The sequence below is a fragment of the Clarias gariepinus genome, unplaced genomic scaffold (assembly GCF_024256425.1).
Source record: "Clarias gariepinus isolate MV-2021 ecotype Netherlands unplaced genomic scaffold, CGAR_prim_01v2 scaffold_30, whole genome shotgun sequence".
NCBI classification, from domain to species: Eukaryota; Metazoa; Chordata; class Actinopteri; order Siluriformes; family Clariidae; genus Clarias; species Clarias gariepinus.
The window spans coordinates 1,396,366-1,420,000 of NW_026520997.1; the positions used below are offsets into that span (position 1 = coordinate 1,396,366).

Below are 23,635 nucleotides of genomic sequence, written 5' to 3' on the forward strand. Positions count from 1 at the left end.
TTTTTCTGTAATATTGTATTACAGTGGAACCTTGGATTGTGAGTAACTCGATCTGTGAGTGTTATTGCAAGGCAAGAAAAAATGCTAAATGAATTTTAACATGTTAAACGAGCGTGGTCTACGATCACAACTGGGTCAATGGTTCTTCTCCCTCTCGCACTGTGGGATTGTGGGTAAACGTCTCCCATACTCGGTCTCAGTGCGCATGCGTCACACTTATAGTCAACATTCGTGTGCACATGGACTATTTATCATAACACTGTGACCATGTGTTTGTGTGTGCGCGTAAAGCACTTTTTTTTCAGGTTAAAATCCCTAAACTCTGTTTTCTGGATAACATGAAAAGTTCTAATGGATATGTACTGTATATTTAGGGTCTTATATAAAAGATAAGAATATAAAGTACAGAAATGTACATATAATGAAAGGGCTTTGATAAAGTCACAGGCTTGTGTTTATGAAGGTGAATACTAGGTGTAAGAAGGATTTAAACACAATATATTGCAAGGGTATATTAATTCTTTACATTTCTTTTAAAAATAGCCAAAAAAAAAAAAAAAAGTTGATGGGTCGTCATACCAAGTCAGATATTAAGACACACGGGTTAGTTTTGAACTCTGGCCAATAGAGGGCAGTGGGGAAATGACAAATTTTTAATTTTGGCAAAAATTTCATGATAAAAACCTAATGTTCCAGATGCTTCAGCAGAACTGTCGAAGTTTTAATCTGAAACATTGCATTAAATCACTTTAACGGACACAATCCAAGCTGTTAACTCAAGTTGTGATGGAAAAACAAGCACTTTACACATATATCAGCTCTGCTGGTGCATCTCTGGGTAGCGGAGAGATCCTGGTGTTAAAATGAGGTTGAGGGTTCTCTCTTTCCTACTGTGTCATTTACACATGAAAATATTAATGCGATGGGTCACATTTATATTATATACATTATATTTATTAATGATACATTGATAAAATAAATGCTGATCTAAATTCTACGTTTAAATATTAAATAGAGTATTAAAATAATCTGTAAATTAACAGACAAATGGCTCTTAGTCACTCCTTCAGGATGATCTCATAGCAAATCTGTATGGATGTGAGCAAGCAAGCATCGTCAGATCGCATTTTATTCACTTGACATACTGTACCGTATCCTGTGTTTAATAAAGCGAAAAACAAACAAACAAAAAATCACAGCTTATAACTTTAGGAAGGAACTCCAAAGAAGCATGAACTCCTCTGTCCTGAAAATACCTGAAAACTGTAAGTCGAATTATTTTTAGTAGACTGTGTGCTGTATATTTCCCTGTGTTCACGCTGTTACTATAGAATGGATTAGAACATGTTATAACAAGCTTGTTAATATAAATCCCTCACTAGAAACGAATCAACACCTTCTGACCAATTAAAAGGATTGACTTTTGCCATGTCTTTGTCTTTGCCATGCAGGTGGACAGGACGGAGGTGATCAGGAGCTCCATCAACCCCACGTTCTCCAAAGTCTTCACCCTCGACTACTACTTCGAGGAGGTGCAGCGTCTCCGCTTTGAGCTCTACGACATCAGCAGCAGTCACAACGGCACCAAGGAGGCTGACTGCCTGGGGGCCATGGAGTGTACACTCGGACAGGTACGTACACACACACACACTTGCATATTTACATATACATTCTGTAAAAATAAACTGGTGCCTGAAGCTAGAACCTGGTTGCTTTGGGCTTGCAGTGCTGCGTTCTCTGTGGTTCTTCTTGTTTTTTTTCCCACTGTTGAAAAGATATATAAAAGAAAAGCTCAAATGCACAGCAAACAGGCTAGTTAGGCATTAGGTGGCTAAATATATATAAATATAAAATTAAACAATTTTACTGAAAATAATGTTATTTAATCTTTAAGCTACGTATTACTAAATCCTGAACCTGAGAACGCAAATGAATATTAGTGGTGCAAAGCCTCGAGCCGGGCACGCAGGAACACAGATACAGAGAGCTTGTTGGAGTTAGTAGGAAACACGGGACATTTTATTAACAAAAAAAAAGAGAGAAATGGAGATGGGTAAAGGGGACGGGAGGTGAGAGTTGAGGTTGGAGTCAGGGAGGAAGAAGCAGAAGATGCAGATCCTTGGTTTGTAGAAGTGGCAGCAGTTGGTCTGAACAGAAGGATGATCGTCTATGGCTGAAGCTGAAGCTGAAGAAGCCAAGGAAGTGGTCGAGACTTGGCAACCGGACCTTCTCAGTGATGTGCTCCATAGAGGGGAAAGAGCGCTCTGACTCTGGAACTGAAGAAAGGGAAGGAGAAGACCATGAATGAGGCACCCAAGGCACGCGACTCACCGGACCGATGCTGTATGTGAATCGCCGTTTAGTTTTGCATCATAGATCAGTGAACATACATGAACTTGTAAAGCGGTGAAGCAGCATCCAGGTTCCACAAAACGTTTATTACCATTAGGATTAGTTTCATACTTAGGAAAAAGAGCTTCAACTCCAGCGTGACGCTTCTAGGACATTTCCTGAAGCCATGTTTTGTACAAATGTCTTTGTTTAAATGTGTAGTATTACACTTTACAGTACATTTTGTGGTGGTGTTGGGGTATAGGATTTTTAAGATTTGAGATTCGTTGCTTTCTTTCATGCATTTGTCACCGTACAAAAAAAACTCCAGGAAGTTGTTTTTGTCATTTAGAGAAATGGAGGATAATTACTGGAGTTTCACAAGATTGGAAAAGTTTTAAAAGTTAGACTTGGGAAGAAATGTCCCTTTAGGGTACGTGGTAGCATCTGATTTACTGTAAAATCTAGAATCTAGTTTAGTTCATGCATAATTCAAATGCGCCGTCACTTTTCCTAACTTCTGAAGCTTGGTGTTAAGTGAAGGTTACTCCGATTCCCCTGGCTTCAGGGTTGTTCTGTTTCAGATGTCAGTAAAGTTGATAAGAAACTGTGTTTCAGTGTACGAGACATACGCTCGACCTCTTTTCTCTCGCTCAGCATTCTTTCTGTTCATCAGACTCCAAGGTCTGGCTTGTCAGTGAGTCTAAGTGAGGTGTGGTCTTTGACCATAATGAAGCTTTGACCTTGTTTTGCTTCCTGAGGGTTTTTTTTTTCTGCTTGAAGTTTTATTCAGGATGGTGGAAAATTTGGGCTGTAAAACTTATGATCTCTTGTATTGTCAGCATCTATATTACATTCATAATACCCAGGTCACAACTCCATCACATCTGTTACATCGCTATCAGATTTATAACACATCCTTATCACATCTATATTACATACATTACATCTTCATAACAAATATCACATCCATTTCATGTCTGTTTTACGTCTATCACATTTGTATCTGTATCACATCTACCATGTTAATATCACATTTATATCACATCTTTATTACAGCTATATTACATGTTACATCCATAATACATCTATTCCATAATACATCCACATCTATATTATATCTTTATCATATCCAGCTCATCTACTGTATATCACATCTGTATCACATCTGTATTGCGTATATACTGTATCGCATGTAGCATGTCTTTCTCACCTTTATAAAATCTGTATCACATCTGTGTAACATCTGCAAAAGACCTGTATCACATCTGTATTGCATCTCTATCACCTCTATATCACATCTGTTTTACACCTACTGTATATTACATCTATATCACATTTGCATATATCTCATACCGTATATCGATATATATCACATCTGTATCACTTTTATTTTATTAACACTGCAGAAAATAATTATTTTATCTGTTAAGATTTAAGATTTTGCTTGTTTAAGTTAAAAGTCCCAGAATTCTGGACATATTTAAACACCTCTTCATGGACAACTTTGCTCATCAGCCAAGTACCCCAACACATCTGAATCATCTGGAGCCCAGACCCTGGGTGTCCAGCATAGCTCCCATCCATCTTCCACCAGAAATGAGAACCCTGGAACGCAAGACAAATGAAAAATCGCATTTGGTCCAGTGAAAGAGAGCTGGCAGTGACGAGGTGCTACACCGACTTCATAAATATTGGCTTTTGAAAGAAATGAATGAAAACCCAGTAAATTGGAGCGAATCCACATCCAGTGGAATTGTACCACTTTATGTTTGCAGAACTGATTCATTGCCACATGTTGGTCTTTTCATCACACTTGTGGCTCTGAGACTTTCCGTCTGGCGTCTGTCATCTCCTCCACCACAGCTCGGCTTTCCTTCTCAGAAAAAAATAAGAAAAAAAACGAGCTGGGATGTGTGAGACGTGACGGCTGTGTTCTTGTGTCTTTTCCGTCCCCCGAACAGATTGTGTCCCAGAGAAAGCTGTCTAAAGCTCTGCTGAAACACAGCAACACCGTGGGCAAGTCCACCATCATGGTACGCCTTCCCTCCTCCTGCTTTAGATTATTATTATTATTATTATTATTATTATTATGGTGCTGATTTACAGATTGACGGGTGTCGCTGGGTCAATGGGGAGGGGCCTGAAGTACACGTATTTAGGAGATAGGAGTGTTTCCTGAACGTTAGCTAATAGCTATTGCAGCTGGTTATTACTGAACATGGATTTAAATGCATGAAGAAAACTAATTTTGGCGAGATGAGATTAACTAGCATTAGTTTAGCATCTGTAGTGTCAGATTTATGCTAGCTACTGCACTGAGCGACTCGATGTCACATGATCAGATTTAGCGAGAATGTGACCTAAGCTCCTCCTCTTTCTGCCCAGCAACACCTGTCATGTGATATAATATAGGGATAACTTAAAATCTTAACTTATTTATCTCTTATTCTTCTTATGAATGTGCTAATAAATGTAATTACCCATAATGCCTTGCGTATATTCCCTTATAAGGTGACTGCGGAGGAACTGACAGGGAACAACGACTACGTGGAGCTGTCATTCAGTGCCAGGAAACTGGATGATAAGGTTTATATATATATATATATATATATATATATATATATATATGCGCAAACACACACACACACACACACACACACACACACACACACACACAGTAGAGAGATCGTTTCAATCATCTGAGTGGCAGGATTATTATTCTAACATGAGGTCATGCTTTATACAGGAAGTGAGAGTCAGACAGACAGGAAATGAGGTCACGTTTAACGTGTCATATAGATATATTGTTTAAGATTTATAAAGGATTAATGTATAATATTAATAGATGAAGTATGGCGCTAAAATGTTACTAATTGGTATAGAAACATCATTATTATTTAAGCATATTTAAATAAAACCTTCGTATAAACTGCTTCCCAGCTCACAGCTGTTTTACAATTAGACACGCCCACCGCTCATTAATATGCACATGTAAGAATACTCAAGGTGGTCCTGAAGCTACTGAGTTAGAAAGAAAGAAAAAGTGGGCAAGAGAACATGAGAGAGAGAGAGAGAGAGAGAGATGAGACAGACAGTGCTGAAACTCTGAGGGATTAAGACCAGGGAAGAAAGTTCAACTTCAGGCTCTAATTGAAAGAAAAGAGAGAGAGAGAGAGAGAGAGAGAGAGAATGACATTGACAGATGGATGAGGTAGAGAGAGAGAGAGATAAGGAGAGAGACAGAGCAGAAGGGACAGGTTAATAGGAGAGAGAGAGAAGAAGAAGGAGAGGAATGAAGATTGATTGAGAGAACTGAGACACGGAAGAGGAGAAAGAAAGTCCAACTTTATAGCCTCACTGACGGACTGATAAGACGAGGAGAGAGTGAGAGAAAGAGAGAGAGAGAGAGAGAGAGACGGGGAAAGAGAGATACAAAGACACACGAGTGTAGGTTCTTCCACATAAATCAGTGAGACTGAGAGGACAGAATGTACACAGGGACAGGAGACAGAGGAGGAAGGGGACAGAGAGAGGACGAGAGGGGCGGTGAGATGGTAGGATGGAGAGAGAGAGAAAGAGAGAGAGAGTTTTCAATGTTGCGTCTGTTCTGAAGTTGTAGCATAATTTACTGAGATTAAGACAGAAGCTCTTTCTGAAATTCACAGGTATCGACCCCACCTCGTCCCCTGAGTCCCCTGGGCTAGACTCCAGTCCCTCCTGTGTCCCTGTACACAAGATAAAGTGATATAGACCATCAGTGGCATTAAGTAATTAAGTAACAACAACAACAACACCAACACTAACACTCAGTTGTTATGTTAAGACCTGAAGGTCGGCGGTTCTGGATCAGGTCTCACAAGAACAGTATCGTCTCGAGTGTGTTTGTAAAACCCATCGAGCTCCATGATGAACCTGTCTCTCATGAAGACCAAAACTGAGCTCTGGTCAAAACCCTTTGGTTTTTTATTAGATATTTTTTGGGACACTGAATTTTGCGGAGAGAGAAATTAAACCTGAGCTCAACAACAGCAGGGAAACAATAAAACTTCATTTCCTCCACTCTGAGAATCGCCTCTTCATCAGTTTAGTTGTGAATTACGGCGATAATGCTCTGTAAGCAAATGATAATGCAGCGCTGCCTGGACTACACACACACACACACACACACACACACACCCCTGTACTGTAGTGAATTATTTTACAGAATAGAATCTTTTCAAACACTGAATTCACTCAATAAAGCTTTGATTCGTGAGTCATGTCCTGGGACGTTCGCTTTTCGATACATTTAAGTTCTTAAGATCGTGTTTGAGATCAAATCGTGGTTTAAATACAGCATGAGGAAGACGAACCTTCTGATCCATTTGTGCTCATTAATCATAAATTTATGATTAATCACTGATTCATCTCATGCCGCTTGCACATGATCACAGACAGCACATCTGTTCGGAGCTTATTTTATCAAAGGTGACATTTTCCAGAGGAATTCCAGCTGTTTGTTGTTTTCACACCTTTGCTCTGGTCTTTCTCACACCTCTGCTCGTCCCACCAGCTGTGTGCTAAATAGTGAAGGGCAGGAGTTAGACTAAAGGATCATCAGGAAGATATTGTAAATCTCAGACAAGCCCTGCATGCTGTAAACAAACAAGCAAGCAAACAAACAAACAAACAAATAAATAGATAAACTTTATGGAATTGTGTCACTGTAGAAGTCACACCATGTGTTAGTACAGGTGAAAAGAATACGTCTTAAAGCTATAGATTTGTGAGTTATAGTGTGTGTGTTTGTGTGTGTGTGTGTGTGTGTGTGTGTGTGTGTGTGTGTGTGTGTGTAAGAGATGAGAAAAACTTTTATTGTCTTACTGGTGAGAAAATTTACACAGTTACTGCAGAAACAGAGAAGAAGAAGGAAAAAAGCAATAGTTTTTTAAAATATGTATATCTATTGTGGTGTGAGCTTAAATCTTCTATCGCACCTTGCTCACTCTGAAGTCTCACTAGGTAGGTGGCCTCCCCCTCTGCAGGTGTGCGAAGGGGCGGGGCGGGGCCGTGGGAATGGACCCTGACTTCTTCCTGAGCTGTAAAGGAGGGCAGGGAGTGAAGCTCGGGTCTGTCTGGTCCTGGAAGTCTACAGAGCGGAGTCACGCAGCGGACGCTGAAGTGAGAGACGTGATGCTGTGCGCCTGGGACTTCAAAGGTGCGAATGGAATGGCGCCTTTGATCACCGCATTGAGGACGACCGCGAGCACACTGCTGGAGCTCCCACGGCACGTGAACTCTCGAACAGAGGTGGATTTCGTGACCCTCCTGCTGAAGAGGAAAAGGCTGCTGTGTGCTTTACGTCGAGGTTTTGGTTCCCAGCCGGGAGCCCAGACGAGGATGTCCGGGAGATACACACCTGCCGCCGCGCCGAGGGGAGCTGGGAGGGGCGGGGGTGGGGGGTTGGGGAGGGGGGCGGTTCAAACGATCGACGAGAGGTGCTGTTTGAGGAAGCTCACAGGAGCCTCTGCCCACGTGGGCACACTCTGCCACTCTGCAGCCATTTACCAGCCTGTGCCCAGAGAGAGAGAGAGAGAGAGAGAGAGAGAGAGTAAAGGAGTGATAAAAGAGAGGAAGTGAGATTCGGAATCTGTTTTTAAATTAGTAAAAGGGTTTAAATTTTATGCCAATGAAGCAGCTCTGAAATACATTTTAAAAGAGACAGATAAAAAGTGGAACGAAGAAGAGAAAAGAACGAAGGCTGGGCGAGTGTAAGGAATGAGAAGGATATGAGACGGGCAAGTGAGAGGAATAAGAGAGAGATAAGAGGGATGAGAAACAGCGAGAGGTGAGAGAGGGATGAGTGAGAGGGATGAAGAAATAATAGAGGGATGATGTGCTAAAATGAGAGAGATTTTCTTGAACCCAAGAAATGAGAGGACAAAAATATTAGAAACATTGCACATACAGTATACACACCGAAACACATGTGCTACCCCTATGAAGTACACACACACACACACACACACACACACACACACACACACACACACACATACCTGTCCTATACTTCTGAAATCTGGAATGAGAGAAGGAAAGAGAAAGAGAAACAGAGAGAGACAATGGAGACAGAGAGAGACAGAGAGAGACAGTGGAGACAGTGGAGACAGAGAGAGACAGTGAAAACAGTGGAGACAAAGAGAGACAGTGGAGACAGAGAGAGACAGAGAGAGACAGTGGAGACAGAGAGAGACAGAGAGAGACAGAGGAGACAGAGAGAGACAGTGGAGACAGTGGAGACAGAGAGAGACAGAGAGAGACAGAGGAGACAGAGAGAGACAGTGGAGACAGTGGAGACAGAGAGAGACAGAGAGAGACAGAGGAGACAGAGAGAGACAGTGGAGACAGTGGAGACAGAGAGAGACAGAGAGAGACAGAGGAGACAGAGAGAGACAGTGGAGACAGTTGTTAGTGCGTCTGAAAGTCTGCTCATAATAAACGGAGGTTTTAGCAGAATTTACTGAGGTTACTTCAATTCAATTTTTCAGAATCACACATCAGAATCTTAATCCAATTTCTAAATTGTTTCATCATGATGGGTTTCACAAACACACTCGATTATAATACTGATCTTGTAAAAACCGTTCCAGAACAGCTGACCTTCATGTCTTAATATAACATCTGACTGTTAATTACCTAATGACTAACTTCTTATTTCTTCGTATTGAAATCCCCAGTATTGTTGTAGAATGGAGAAAATTAATCACTAATAAACAACAACAAACAAACATCAACTTAGACGATGCATCCAAAAAATCCGTTGACTTGTACTGTACGTATCTGACTTCAGGACAATTAATTTATTCTGACTCCAAAGAGAAACCATCAGGCTTTCTAGCTGTGATGATGCACTACATACTGTATCACTATGTATCACTATGTATCACTACGTATCACACTTCCTCTTTTTCTGCTGATCTTCTGTTTAACGTCTTCTGAAAATAAACACGTGTAAACCAATCGTGCTGTTTTACTACATGACTTGGTGCATCACTCACCAGAGCCTCTCATCCAGGGGGAGAAGCAAATCAGCTAATGTGGCCAAATCTCACCCTGTGCACTCGGCTACTATATAGTGCGCACTTATAGCTATTAAACCTTTATTTTATTTTATTTAGTCGTGTTGTTGTTCCCCTGCAGGACTTTTTCAGCAAATCAGATCCGTTTTTGGAGATTTACAGAGTGAACGATGACGGAACACAGCAGCTGGTGTACAGGACAGAGGTGACGCATAAAACACACACACACACACACACACACACACACACACACACACACACACACACACACACAACAATCTACAATAAACAACACATATATGAATCAAATCCGTTCCAAAGGCGAGTTCTTGTTCCCTGTTCATGTGCATGTTCCCATAGGAAATAATGTAAATACAGATTATCTGTTCCAGCCACCCAATAATAATATCACCAATATCACCAATTTCCAACACTATAATCATATTTTTGCACTCTAATCATAAATAGCGGCCAAAAATCCCACAGAATAACATTTGACAGATTCTATTGCAGAGCAAGATTTTTTTTAAATAAATATTAAATATGCAGGAGGTCATTTCAACAGGCGTGCACACCGTCAGGAGGGTATAAGTTGTACCCCTGGTGCGCAGGAGGTGTCCAAATTTGCCCCATTGACATATTATGGTGAAGATACTCGCCACTGAAACAGGAAGTGCTCACAGCATGTCAAACATTTAGAGAAGACATGAACATAAAGTAAAATATGAAATAAATAGACATTAAACCTCACATAACATTATTTTATGATTTAAGCAGGTTTTCTCTCATCAGTATCCAGGAGTGTTTTTGATTTCTGCTCACTTTGTGGGATTTACTGAAATACCATATTATTTTTATCACTGTGTTCATTTGAAATTGGCAGAAAAAAAAGAAAAATCCATGTTTAATTTCAGCGTGATGACGCCGTACATTTGGGAGCCGCGTGTGTTCACGGCCCAGAGACGCCTTTTAGTTTCTTTCCATTAAATTCGCAATCATGGAGCTCAGCAGGTGAAATGTTGAGAAAAATGCTTTCATCGATCTTCCAAGATAAATTACGTGTTCCGAGAAGCACGCTCAGACGTTACGGAGGAGTGGAGGGGTGGGGGGGTGGCGTGGGTTTTCGGGGGGCTGTTTGGAGGTGGGGGGCCAGGGGGCTTTAAAAGTCTTGTGCTGTTCTGTACATCTCTTCATCTTCATCCCTCTGTATACACAATAATCAGACATGAGACAGGTTACACACTAAACATGTTTACCGTCTTCTGCTTGCAAACGCTCACACACACACACACACACACACACACACACACACACACACACTCCTGATTGGCTGCTGTTGTTGTACTGACATGATTGAGAAGTGACCCTACGTGAATAAGCCCCTCCCTTTGAGACAGCACTGACAGGGTCGGTCTCTAAGACTGCGGGATCAAGTCACAATGCAAACTTTCAGAAAATGCCTGACGTGCTTAAAACAACGTGGGAGTGAAATAAGCCCCGCCCCTCATGGCGAGATCACATCACAGTGCACTGAATGTACTATAAAGTATACATGTAATGGCATTTTCCTTTAACATAACAATTTTTAATGCCCATTTACGGAAGAGAAACTTCTACTAGTGCTGAGGTTCTGCTGCTTCATCACAAAAAATATAGAAGTATGAGATATGATCTGATGTGCTTCTGTGTCACAGACGGTAATGAACAACCTCAACCCGGTGTGGAAGACGTTCAAAACCTCACTCAACTGTCTGTGCAGCGGAGATCATGATAGGATACTAAAGGTGAGCCACACACACACACACACACACACACACACACACACAAATTAGCCTCGGCTAAATATCGCATTTTATTATTTGAGAAAGTGTGTACGGCGATAAAGAGGCTAAAGGAAGGAGAACTTCAATGAACCTGAGAGACAGAGAGAAATAGAGAGCGAGAGAGAGAGACAGGAGCCGGAGCGGAGATGTGCTAATAGAGATGTGCAATGTGAATGATACGGTACTGACAGCAGTGATTGTTTGTCACCACACTCGTTTATGTAATAGTGTGTGGAATATTATGGTCCTTTCATCTTTATCTGGTGCATTTCATTCCTACCAACGTGATACAGACATTCAGATAACTATACCAGGGGTAGCTCAGTGGTTAAGGCATTGGACTACGGTTCGGTTGATCCCAGGTTCAAACCCCACAACCACCAAGTTGCCCCTGTTGGGCCCTTGAGTAAGGCCCTTAACCCTCAACTGCTCAGATGTCTAATGAGATAAAAATGTAAGTCGCTCTGGATAAGAGCGTCTGCCAAATGCCTAAATGTACTAATGTAATGTACTTTAAATGGGGGTCGCTCGGTGGGTAAGGCATTGGACGACTGATGGGAAGATCCCAGGATCAAATCCCTGCACCACCACCATGTTGCCACATGGGCCCCTGAGCAAGGCTCTTAACCCTCAATTGCTCAGATGTATAATCAGATAAAAAGGAAAGTCGCTCTTGATTTAGAAATCTATCTACACAGCTGTATTGTGTCTGAAAAATACAAGTCCAGTAAATATTCATCACAGTAACACAAGAAACATTTTACATGCAGCTGCAAATAGCGAACAGGTACCAATGTCATTTCGGACAGTATTCAGTCATGTCACAGTAGTATAGGGGCGGGCTGTGCTCTCTGATTGTTCACAATGGTATAGGGGTGGGCCGTGCTCTCTGATTGGTCACAGTAGTATAGGGGTGGGCTGTGCTCTCTGATTGGTCACAGTAGTATAGGGGCAGCCCATGCTCTCTGATTGGTCACAGTAGTATAGGGGTGGGCTGTGCTCTCTGATTGGTCACAGTAGTATAGGGGCAGCCCATGCTCTCTGATTGGTCACAGTAGTATAGGGGCGGGCTGTGCTCTCTGATTGTTCACAGTGGTATAGGGGTGGGCCGTGCTCTCTGATTGGTCACAGTAGTATAGGGGCGGGCCATGCTCTCTGATTGGTCACAATGGTATAGGGGTGGGCCGTGCTCTCTGATTGGTCACAGTAGTATAGGGGTGGGCTGTGCTCTCTGATTGGTCACAGTAGTATAGGGGCGGCCCATGCTCTCTGATTGGTCACAGTAGTATAGGGGTGGGCTGTGCTCTCTGATTGGTCACAGTAGTATAGGGGCAGCCCATGCTCTCTGATTGGTCACAGTAGTATAGGGGCGGGCTGTGCTCTCTGATTGTTCACAGTGGTATAGGGGTGGGCCGTGCTCTCTGATTGGTCACAGTAGTATAGGGGCGGGCCATGCTCTCTGATTGGTCACAGTAGTATAGGGGCGGCCCGTGCTTTCTGGTTGGTCACAGTAGTATAGGGGTGGGCTGTGCTCTCTGATTGGTCACAGTAGTATAGGGGCGGGCCATGCTCTCTGATTGGTCACAGTAGTATAGGGGTGGGCTGTGCTCTCTGATTGGTCACAGTAGTATAGGGGCATCCCATGCTCTCTGATTGGTCACAGTAGTATAGGGGCAGGCCATGCTCTCTGATTGGTCACAGTAGTATAGGGGTGGGCTGTGCTCTCTGATTGGTCACAGTAGTATAGGGGTGGGCTGTGCTCTCTGATTGGTCACAGTAGTATAGGGGCGGCCCATCCTCTCTGATTGGTCACAGTAGTATTGGGGTGGGCTGTGCTCTCTGATTAGTCACAGTAGTATAGGGGTGGGCTGTGCTCTCTGATTGGTCACAGTAGTATAGGGGCGGCCTATCCTCTCTGATTGGTCACAGTAGTATTGGGGTGGGCTGTGCTCTCTGATTGGTCACAGTAGTATAGGGGTAGGCAATGCTCTTTGATTGGTCACAGTAGTATAGGGGCAGGTCATGCTCTCTGATTGGTCACAGTAGTATTGGGGTGGGCTGTGCCCTCTGATTACTCACAGTAGTGTAGGGGCAGGCCATGCTCTCTGATTGGTCACAGTAGTATTGGGGTGGGCTGTGCTCTCTGATTAGTCACAGTAGTATAGGGGCAGGCCGTGCTCTCTGATTGGTCACAGTGGTATAGGGGCGGTCCGTGCTCTCTGATTGGTCACAGTAGTATAGGGGTGGGCTGTGCTCTCGGATTGGTCACAGTGGTATTGGGATGGGCCGTGCTCTCTAATTGGTCACAGTAGTATAGGGGTGGGCTGTGCTCTCTGATTGGTCACAGTAGTATAGGGGCGGCCCATGCTCTCTGATTGGTCACAGTAGTATAGGGGCGGGCTGTGCTCTCTGATTGGTCACAGTAGTAGAGGGGCGGGCTGTGCTCTCTGATTGTTCACAGTGGTATAGGGGTGGGCCGTGCTCTCTGATTGGTCACAGTAGTATAGGGGCGGGCCATGCTCTCTGATTAGTCACAGTAGTATAGGGGTGGGCTGTGCTCTCTGATTGGTCACAGTAGTATAGGGGCAGGCCATGCTCTCTGATTGGTCACAGTAGTATAGGGGTAGGCAATGCTCTCTGATTGGTCACAGTAGTATAGGGGTAGGCAATGCTCTCTGATTGGTCACAGTAGTATAGGGGCAGGTCATGCTCTCTGATTGGTCACAGTAGTATAGGGGCAGGCCATGCTCTCTGATTGGTCACAGTAGTATTGGGGTCGGCTGTGTTTTCTGATTGGTCACAGTAGTATTGGGCTGGGCTGTGCTCTCTGATTGGTCACAGTAGTATAGGGGCGGCCCATGCTCTCTGATTGATCACAGTAGTATAGGGGCAGGCCATGCTCTCTGATTGGTCACAGTAGTATAGGGGCGGGCCATGCTCTCTGATTGTTCACAGTAGTATTGGGGTCGGCTGTGTTTTCTGATTGGTCACAGTAGTATTGGGCTGGGCTGTGCTCTCTGATTGGTCACAGTAGTATAGGGGCGGCCCATGCTCTCTGATTGATCACAGTAGTATAGGGGCAGGCCATGCTCTCTGATTGGTCACAGTAGTTTAGGGGTGGGCTGTGCTCGCTGATTGGTCTCAGTAGTATAAGGGCGGGCCATGTTTCTGATTGGTCACAGTATTATAGGGGCGGGCCGTGCTCTCTGATTGGTCATAGTAATATAGGGGCGGCCCATGCTCTCTGATTGGTCTCAGTAGTATTGGGGCGGGCCATGTTTCTGATTGGTCACAGTATTATAGGGGCGGGCCGTGCTCTCTGATTGGTCATAGTAATATAGGGGCGGCCCATGCTCTCTGATTGGTCTCAGTAGTATTGGGGCGGGCCATGTTTCTGATTGGTCACAGTAGTATAGGGATGGGCCGTGCACTCTAATTGGTCACAGTGGTATTGGGGTGGGCAGTAACTCTGATTACTCTGATTGGTCTCAGTGGTATTGGGGTGGGCAGTAACTCTGATTTGTCACAGTGGTATTGGGGTGGGCAGTAACTCTGATTACTCTGATTGGTCACAGTGGTATTGGGAGTGGCTACTGCTCTTTGATGGGTCACAGGGACATTAGGGGGTGGTACCTTCAGTCCACAGTTACAGGCAGTTGACCCGCCATTAACAAAGCCATTGAGACACACAGCATTTCTGAAAAACTGACGAAAACTTTCTTTTTTCCTGCCCAGTGTAAACGTCATCAAATTCTTCGAGAACAATACACACTGCGTAAAAAAAACGATAAACGACACCGCCGCAAGACTCTGTGCTCTTACAACACTGCATAGAGGCGGTCCTCAATCAAACCTTAGGGGAACAATAATCAGGTTCCTGCGGTGAGGTTGATGTCAGGGGAAACTGCGCTCCATATTTTCAGCAGAACTCTTTTAGAAACACAATTGTCGTCTCAGCGGACGCTGGGTCTGGCTGTGCAGGACGGAATTGGTCGCTGGCGAGCGTGCTCAGGAGGAACACGTCCGTTTGTAGAGCACTGAGGGGAACTGTTTTCTTTTTAATAATCAATCCATCCAAACTAATTTCTATCTCAAATATATGTGACGTAAACACAGACTTGGTTAATGACTCCAGCAGGATGGGTTTCGGTCGGACTGCTTTCCATTTCTGCGTGGATAATATGGTATTTTTTCTCAGCTCTCCTCCTTAATTTGACATGTTGATAACAATTCTGCCTCCTGCTCCCTCACCACTGGGTCTTAATTGAGTTGCTCAAGATACTTCAATCTACCTTTGATCACCCAGGCATGCTGCTTCACCTCCATTCAACTAAGTGAATCTGAGTTCATCAATGTTTCCTAGATCCCTAGTTTACTGGCCAGAATGTAGGAACTACATAGATGCCCAATTGACTCATCCTATATCCCTAAGTCATATAGCTGACCCGCGCAAATCTTGGATTTATAGTTGATTTCACTTTAAGGTCCAGTTTAATCAACCAAATAGATTCAAGATGAACCAGGATCAGGATTTTTATACAGGTCCAAATACATTATTTGTTGACTTTGTCCCTAGTTCTAGCAAATGTAACACTAATTCCCCTAAATGTCAAATTGACTCCTCGGTAGATCCCTTGATGACTTACTCCAGATTCCTACATGACACAGATTGATTAAAGTGAAAGACCTAGCTGACTCGATCTGCGGTGAGTACAAGAATTAGCTATAATTAACTCACCATAGATCAATTTTAGCTTCCTAGTTGACTGATTTGAGTTACACATTGCAATCCCATGCTCCCTAGCTGACTCACTTACCCTAATCCACCCTTAGGATTGCTTTTTGACTCACCATAAACCTCCTAGATGACTGAAAGTGCACTAAGTGAATAAGTATCCAGTATTATCCTTTATCATTATCATTAATTATCCAGTAGGCGAGATCTCAACCTAGATGCCTTTACCTTTACCCCTTGTCCATAGTTCTAAATACACACTAGGTGTCTCTGCCAAGTCACTTTAAATCTTAGATCCCTTCTTGACTCACATTAGAGCCCTAGTTATCACACTGCGTATAAATCCCAGGGATCCTGGTGGTTAATTAAAATGCAGTCAGTGCAGGAACTTTTTTCAGACCTTGAGTTAAGGACACACACACACACACACACACACACACACACATGTGAAGGAGGACGAATGTGCTTTAGTCTCTGTGGGAGGAAAAGGTCACACTGTCCAAACACACTTTTCTTTAACACCACTGTCAGGATGTGAACACTGACTGGAAAAATGTGTGTGTGTGTGTGTGTGTGTATGTGTGTGTGTGGGGTTCTTGTGCGAGTAATCTAGGGATCTAGTGTCTTAATTAATTGCTCCCTCTCTCTCCACAGTGCTCCGTGTGGGACTGGGACTCAAACGGCAAACACGACTTCATCGGCGAGTTTGAAGCCACTTTTAAAGAGATGCGTGGAGCCATCGACGGCAAGCAGGTAACACACACACCTGTACACCTACACACATAGTTAGTGTATACGCACACACACACACACACACACTTAGACAGTTAGCGAGTGAATAAATCGAAGCGAATCTCCTGAAGCTGTTCCAGATCTGCAGTGAAGCGACTGCTTTTAAGCGCGATCAGAGCAGCGTGTCTCAGGTTGTCACGTCCCGTCACGTCTGCGGAGGGAGAAGTGTGATGGACAGGGAGGAGACGAGCAGATCACGGTGTACGGTTGGTGTGAAGTCTTAGGCAGATTAGGTTCCATCACACTCAGAGCTCTTCTCTTGTCAGTGTCCTTTAGATTGATTGGGATAAACCTACAGGTGTGTGTGTGTGTGTGTGTGTGTGGTTTGTTGTAAAAAAACATTCATCACTTGTGAACCCAGTTTGTTTCAGTTTAAGGAATCTGGATTAAAGCGTTCCTGGAAATTAGCTCAGAGCTTCATTCTTCACAACCCGAGTCACAGGGTCAGGGTTCGAGCTCAGAGTGGGCGTGGCGTGAAGCCTGTGACCCCTGACCCCCGATTCAGTTTAAATCATTATAAACTTATGTGTCAGTGATCCTTCAGTGGATTTTAAATGAAAGTGCTGGAAGAACATTGGTTAAGGCATTGGACTACGGTTCGAAAGATCCCAGGTTCAAACCCCACAACCACCAAGTTGCCACTGTTGGGCCCTTGAGCGCGGCCCTTAACCCTCAACTGCTCAGATGTGTAATGAGATAAAAATGTAAGTCGCTCTGGATAAGAGCGTCTGCCAAATGCCTAAATGTAGGTAATGTAGCACCGAGCTGGCAGGACTGTCTCTCTCTCTCTGTCTGTCTCACACACACACTTCCTTCATAACACACACAGAGCTTAAATCCCCAGGGGGTGTCGGTTATACTGTAGGTGGAGGAGTCGTCTTATTGACGATGCTGTTCAGTAATGTTACTGTAATCAGAGGATAAAGAGGCTCCGTGTTTAAGCTGCAGGATCGAGATGAGAGTCTCGTACAAGCAGAGAGAAGAAATAAGAGGTAGTGTTGGCTCAGGTTGGTTTCCAGCCCTGTCCGCGTCCTGCTCCCGGTGATGGACGAGTCTCGCGTCAGCAGGCGCGGGTGCCATGCTGTATCTCGACATGCAGACGCGCGGCTGAATTCTTTTGGAGCGAGTCGACGGCACAGCGGCGTGTGTGGCTTTACTGCGTCGGCTGCTGTTGTGTTTCTCTCACGCTGCTGAAGACGCGAACAGAACGACGTCGCTCTTTATCTTGAGTTATGTGCAGCTGTGACCAACGTCTGTCTCTCTCTCTCTCTCTCTCTCTTTCTCTCTCTTAATAACAACTGACAAAAACGAATGAAGTTTGACAATAATGTAATCTGTCTGTCTGTCAATCTGTCTATCCTCCTTACCTGTCTTTCTGCCTACATGTACGATGTGACTGTCCATCTGTCTACCTATCTGTACGTCTGCCCACCTGTCTTGATTGTCTGTTGTCGGCCCGAATGTCTGTCTGTCTGTCTGCCCGTCTGTCTGTCTGTCTGTCTGTCTGCCCACCTCTCTTTCTGCTTGTCTGTTCATCTGTCTGTCTGTCCGCTTGTCTGTGTATCTGTCTGCCTCCCTGCCTGTCTGTCTGTCTGTGTATCTGTGCTGTTGCAGGTGCAGTGGGAGTGCATAAACCCCAAATATAAAATTAAGAAGAAGAATTACAGGAACTCTGGGATTGTCATTCTCAATCAGTGTAAGGTAACGTCAACGCCAGAGCCGCTTCATTTCGGGGTTAGTAAATGTACTCAGTGGGTTTGTCTCATGTCTCAGGGCGGACTTGACTTTACCGTCTCTAATCCTCCACAACAGAACGTCGAGTCTCATTGCTTTTGTACGAAACCAATTCCAGCATCATTCAAACGACTCGCCTGCGTCCTGACTCAGTCAGTCCTCAAATCAGGGGTTCTGGCTGATGTTTGGTGAGACGTCACGACTCAGAAATATATAAAACATACACATTTTAAAATTAATGTAAAATAATTTAATTAAGACTAATATAAGACTAATTAACTCTTAATCCGTGTGACTTCAATAGGCGTCATTTCAAAGGGCAGTGAACTCACTATAAGATGACCCAGTGATACACTGCAGCACGATAAACATATCAGAACCTCTGAGCACTTAAACATTTGATACATTTGGTTTATTTGTGTTTGAAAAAACAAATCGAAGAACTACCTTTTGTGAAACTACCCAAGTGTTGTGAAGGCCTGGGAGATGTTTAGAGAATCCCACAGCGAGTGGGGAGAAGTGCGAGTCCGCCGCGAGAAGTGAGACAAAGCGACTGAGAAAAACTGTAAAGGAACTGTTTTCCCCTAAGGGTTCTCCAAAGGTTCCTCTGACCGTTCAGAACTCTTCTCTTCCTGGATGGAGACATTTTAACATTAATGTTTTAAACTTTAATTTTTTGATATTGTATGTGTTAAATCTTTAACGATTCCCCTCAGATGTACAACTGAGTAACCCTGGAAATATTTTAAATAATTATGAGGCTTTTGTGTGTGTGTGTGTGTGTGTGTGTGTATTCACTCTGTTATAGGATTCTACCTGCAACGTTTAAGGGTTTCACGTCTATATGATATAATTATAATCGAAGGAGCTGGAAGTGTTCTAGACGTTGTTTTTTCTAGACATACAGTATACTGTAGGGAAACACACCGTTGTTGGACTTGAAACTAAGAACCTTTAAACATTCTAGAGGAACTGGTTTCTAAAAGCCCACTTAAGGACAATGTAGTTATGTCCTGCATGGAAGTTTAATTGATTTCCTTTAACAGACACCTCCAAAACTTTTATTAGTTCTGGATTTACCGCAGAGGGGTGTTCAAGTCAAACCGGGACTTAAATAATGTATGAAGGCAATTGACATGTACAGAAGACTTCACGCACAGTATGTTGATGAGACGTCCTCCAGACAGTTTTGACCTCGCTTCAAACCATTTCCACATGTTTGGGCCTTTAAAGGAGTTCCTGGGAGGCCGGCCATTCAGACGTGAAACAGGCAGTCCAATCACGGCTCCGGTGTACTGAGAAAACCTGCTAGCTCGATGGTGTCCAAGCTCTAGTAACCCACACTGGGATAAGTGCATTAGTGTAGCAGGAGATTATAGAGAGAAATTAGGGGAGTTTTCGCTCTCAGGACTGTGAACTATGTACATTAAAAAGTCCTGCTTTGACTCGAACACCCCTTGTATTTTACAGGGATTTCAGGGAAGCACATTCTTCTCGAATTCTAGGTGAAATCTTTGATTGTTGATGGAATCCTCTTCCTGTCTTGATATCATAACTTTAAATATTTTTGCCAGAAATTGTAAGAATGATATTTCTCCCATATTTACAAACAGAACCTTTAAGAAGCGTTTAACTGCAGGGTTCTCCATGTTCTCTACGCCTGATGAAGTGATTATAAATAATGCAAACGAATACGTCTTCTTGGTAGTGAATCTGTCTGTGTTTAAGTGTTAATGACATTTTTTTTCCAAAGCTTTATTTCCTTCCTCCCACCATCTGCTCTCACACTCAGATAATAAAGATGCACTCCTTCCTCGACTACATCATGGGCGGATGCCAGATCCAGTTTACAGTAAGTGCAAAAGAAAACACAACACTGCACAACACGCCATTTATAATGTTATGCCGTTTATTATTTATTATTACATTCACCCCAACTATGCAGTTCTAAAACCCAGTAAGGCAGTGTTTGTGTTTGTGTTTGTTTCTCGTGCCCTCTGCACACACACCAATTACTGTTAAACTCAGTGAGTCACAGGCATTAGCAGATAATGTCCTACTTGCTGCAGATTTATTTGGCACTAACACCGGAGAGAGATGTCTCCATGCGAGTGCACCAGTTATGTTTTACATAATGTTTCGTCCCCCAGCTGATTAAGTTATTTTTTAAAACCGTAACGTTCACATGGCAGGTTTTCTTCCAGCGCGTTCCCTTCAGTTGCGTCTCATTAGCCGTGCCCAGGCGCTGCCTCTCACATAATTATTGCCATTTATCTGTAATCTTCTAAACTGTTTAACTTGTTTAATTATGCTGCGTAGGTGTGTTTTGCCTTCATGCTAATGCTGTTAGCATTTAATTGCAGTGCTAATTATGAGTAGTTATGTTTTACTTTAAGTGCATACATAATGGCAAAAACGTCACGTGTATAAATATTTATATATTTCATTAATTCCTGTAAACGCTATTAGACCAGTAATCTAACTGGGGCTCTTCCACACTAAATGAATTAGAACTGAGTCACTGATAATTCACTTCCCATTGTAATTTAACTGCCTGCTGTTTATTCACTAAAACATCTGTTGATTCAAAGAAGTCAAACCACTAAATGACTGTGGACGCACTGAATCATTGTCTCACTGAATTACTGTTGTTTTTACAGAATAATTGTTAATTCACTCAACAAATCACTGTTTGTGCACTGAAGTTACTCTTCCTGTAGAGCGGTACCTTGGCATACGAGTTTTAATCCGTTCCGGAGGCGAGATCTTAAGATGAAACGTTGTATTGTGAAACACAATGTCCCATAGAAAATAACATAAATGCAGATAATCTGTTCCAGTCACCCAAAAGTATTACCAATATTACAAATTTTCAACACTTTAATCATATTTTTGCATCTAAAAACAATTAAAACATTCAGAAAAGACATGTACTGTAAATGCAGTAAAATTTGAAATAAATAGACATTAAACCCTTTTCCCTTTTCTTCTTTCCACCGTCCTTGATAACATTCTTGGGACCCGTGGTGCTATGTCTTCACTAAAGCTCTAGCTGGCATTCGGTTCAGCTCAGTTCGGAGGATCAGAAAATTTTTAAGGTGTTCGTATGCCGAGGTACCGCTGTAATACATTTAACTTGTACATATAACTTTAATCGCTAAAACAGCTATGATGATAGTTGAGCCTTTAACATCTGGATGACAATATGGATCTGGAAAATGAAGTTGGAACATGCACATTGCATTCTGGGTAATATCTTCTTCTCTTTCTGTAGGTGGCGATTGATTTCACGGCGTCTAACGGCGACCCTCGGAACAGCTGCTCTTTACACTACATCCACCCGTACCAGCCTAATGAGTACCTCAAAGCTCTGGTCGCTGTCGGAGAGATCTGTCAGGATTACGACAGGTGAGACTCAACTCCCGTTCTCATTACCAGTGATTTATAGTGGCAGAAACCAGTCAAAACCAGTAGTGTGTCAGTTCTTCCATGGGTTCTCATACAGAGACCGGAGCCTGGCTAGTTTGTATTTATCACTATTAAAACAAAGAAAATTTTTGGTTTACTTTTATAGATTTCAGATTTTTAAGATCTTCAATGTAAAAAAAACAACACTTTATCACATAAATCCAGCACATAAATCCACTTTAGATAAACAACAGGATTTAACCGAATCAGTTTCCCAGTGTCGCTTCTACTCCGTGTACTGAGTTGGTCTTGTCACAGTGAGTTGGTTCTATTAGAATAAATACATTTTTGGTTGATTAAATTTCTATTAAGTGGATCAAATCTGTCAGAGTTAAATCAGTTTTGGTCAGACTGAAGCAGATCTGGTTTGACCATAATACTGAGTTTATTTTAATTTAGTCAAACTGTCGTTTCCCCTGATTTCCCGTGAAGATGTCGGTGTGTGTCCTGAGGAGGTGGAGTGGAGGAGCAGGATGAAGCTCAGCAGGGTTTAAGCTTCTTCACTGCACTGCTGTATTGATCGCTCCTGTGTGTATCTTCTTGATCCATGCTGAAGGTCTTTAAGGTCGTATTGGGAGAGCTCTGAGTGTAAGGTGGAGTCGACATTGACAGCTCAGAGTCGATAACGTGAGAGACGCCAGCAGGGGGTCTTCATCCCTACACTGATACAGTAAATCTCTGATTACGCCCAGTATATCGGAGAAAATACAAGAGGATCCAGTCGAACTCCGGGCCGAGCTCATTTTATTAACACTTTCACTGCTGGGGCTTTTGGCAAGGCTTTAGAACGCTGCTTAGGATTTTTTGTGAAGGATCCATAAATCGTTTACCAGAATCAAAGTCCCGTCATTAATTTCCTAAAAGCTTATAAGTGTGTTCAGTTTAATCACAATCTATTAAACCAGTATTAAATTTGATATTTATATTAGCTTTTTCAAATTTATAATAATAGTGCCTTGTGTTCTCAAGAGGCTTAAAAAAGCTTTTAAATCAAGAAATATTGTGTGGAAAATGTCTTCCATTCCACACTAATGTTCTGAGTGTGTGTGCAGAAGGTTAAGTTCGTCTCCGTGTGAGTGTGTCATCCCGCCGTCACTGTGGTAGTGATGAGCAGATACTGAACATGTACAAAAACAAACACACACACAGTTCATGGTGGTTTTTAAGGACTAATGTGGCTCTGAAAGTGTTATTCCTTTAAACACACTAATTATTAATGGATAAGAAGCTATCGGTCAAGTTCACACACACACACACACACACACACACACACACACACACACACACACTTTTTATAAATCATTTGATATCCTTCAGCTCTAACGTCTGGTGTGTTTGCGCTCCGCAGTGATAAAATGTTCCCGGCGTTCGGCTTCGGCGCTCGGATTCCTCCCGACTTTAAGGTAATCTCCCCAGATGTTTCTGGAGCCACAGCTGGCTCTCTCACCTCATCTTCCTGATGCTCCACTTCTTTTTCTCTGTGTGTGTGTGTGTGTGTGTGTGTGTGTGTGTGAGTGTTTGTGCGCTACAAACCTGTGGACTTTAATTATAGAGCCAGATTTGTATGTGGCCGTGAGATTAACACATAAAATAATAATAATAATAATAGGAGTAAATTAAAAACAGTAGTTTTTTTTAGACAAAGTTGAATTTGTAAAAGAACAAAAACGAAAGTTTATAAAACACAGTGT

The 23,635-nt window shown here is 42.8% G+C and overlaps 1 protein-coding gene across 2 annotated transcripts in view; it reads left to right on the forward strand.

The window, feature by feature from the left end:
• Positions 1-23,635, forward strand: part of cpne4a (copine IVa) — a 55,329-nt gene that overhangs the window by 23,470 nt on the left and 8,224 nt on the right. For both annotated transcript variants that reach the window (XM_053490684.1, XM_053490685.1), the window contains 10 exons: positions 1,452-1,631; positions 4,296-4,367; positions 4,846-4,920; positions 9,514-9,597; positions 11,087-11,176; positions 16,605-16,703; positions 18,357-18,443; positions 20,269-20,328; positions 21,751-21,884; positions 23,293-23,347. In XM_053490684.1, coding sequence (XP_053346659.1) covers positions 1,452-1,631; positions 4,296-4,367; positions 4,846-4,920; positions 9,514-9,597; positions 11,087-11,176; positions 16,605-16,703; positions 18,357-18,443; positions 20,269-20,328; positions 21,751-21,884; positions 23,293-23,347 — 936 coding nt within the window. The remainder of the gene's footprint in view (positions 1-1,451; positions 1,632-4,295; positions 4,368-4,845; positions 4,921-9,513; positions 9,598-11,086; positions 11,177-16,604; positions 16,704-18,356; positions 18,444-20,268; positions 20,329-21,750; positions 21,885-23,292; positions 23,348-23,635) is intronic.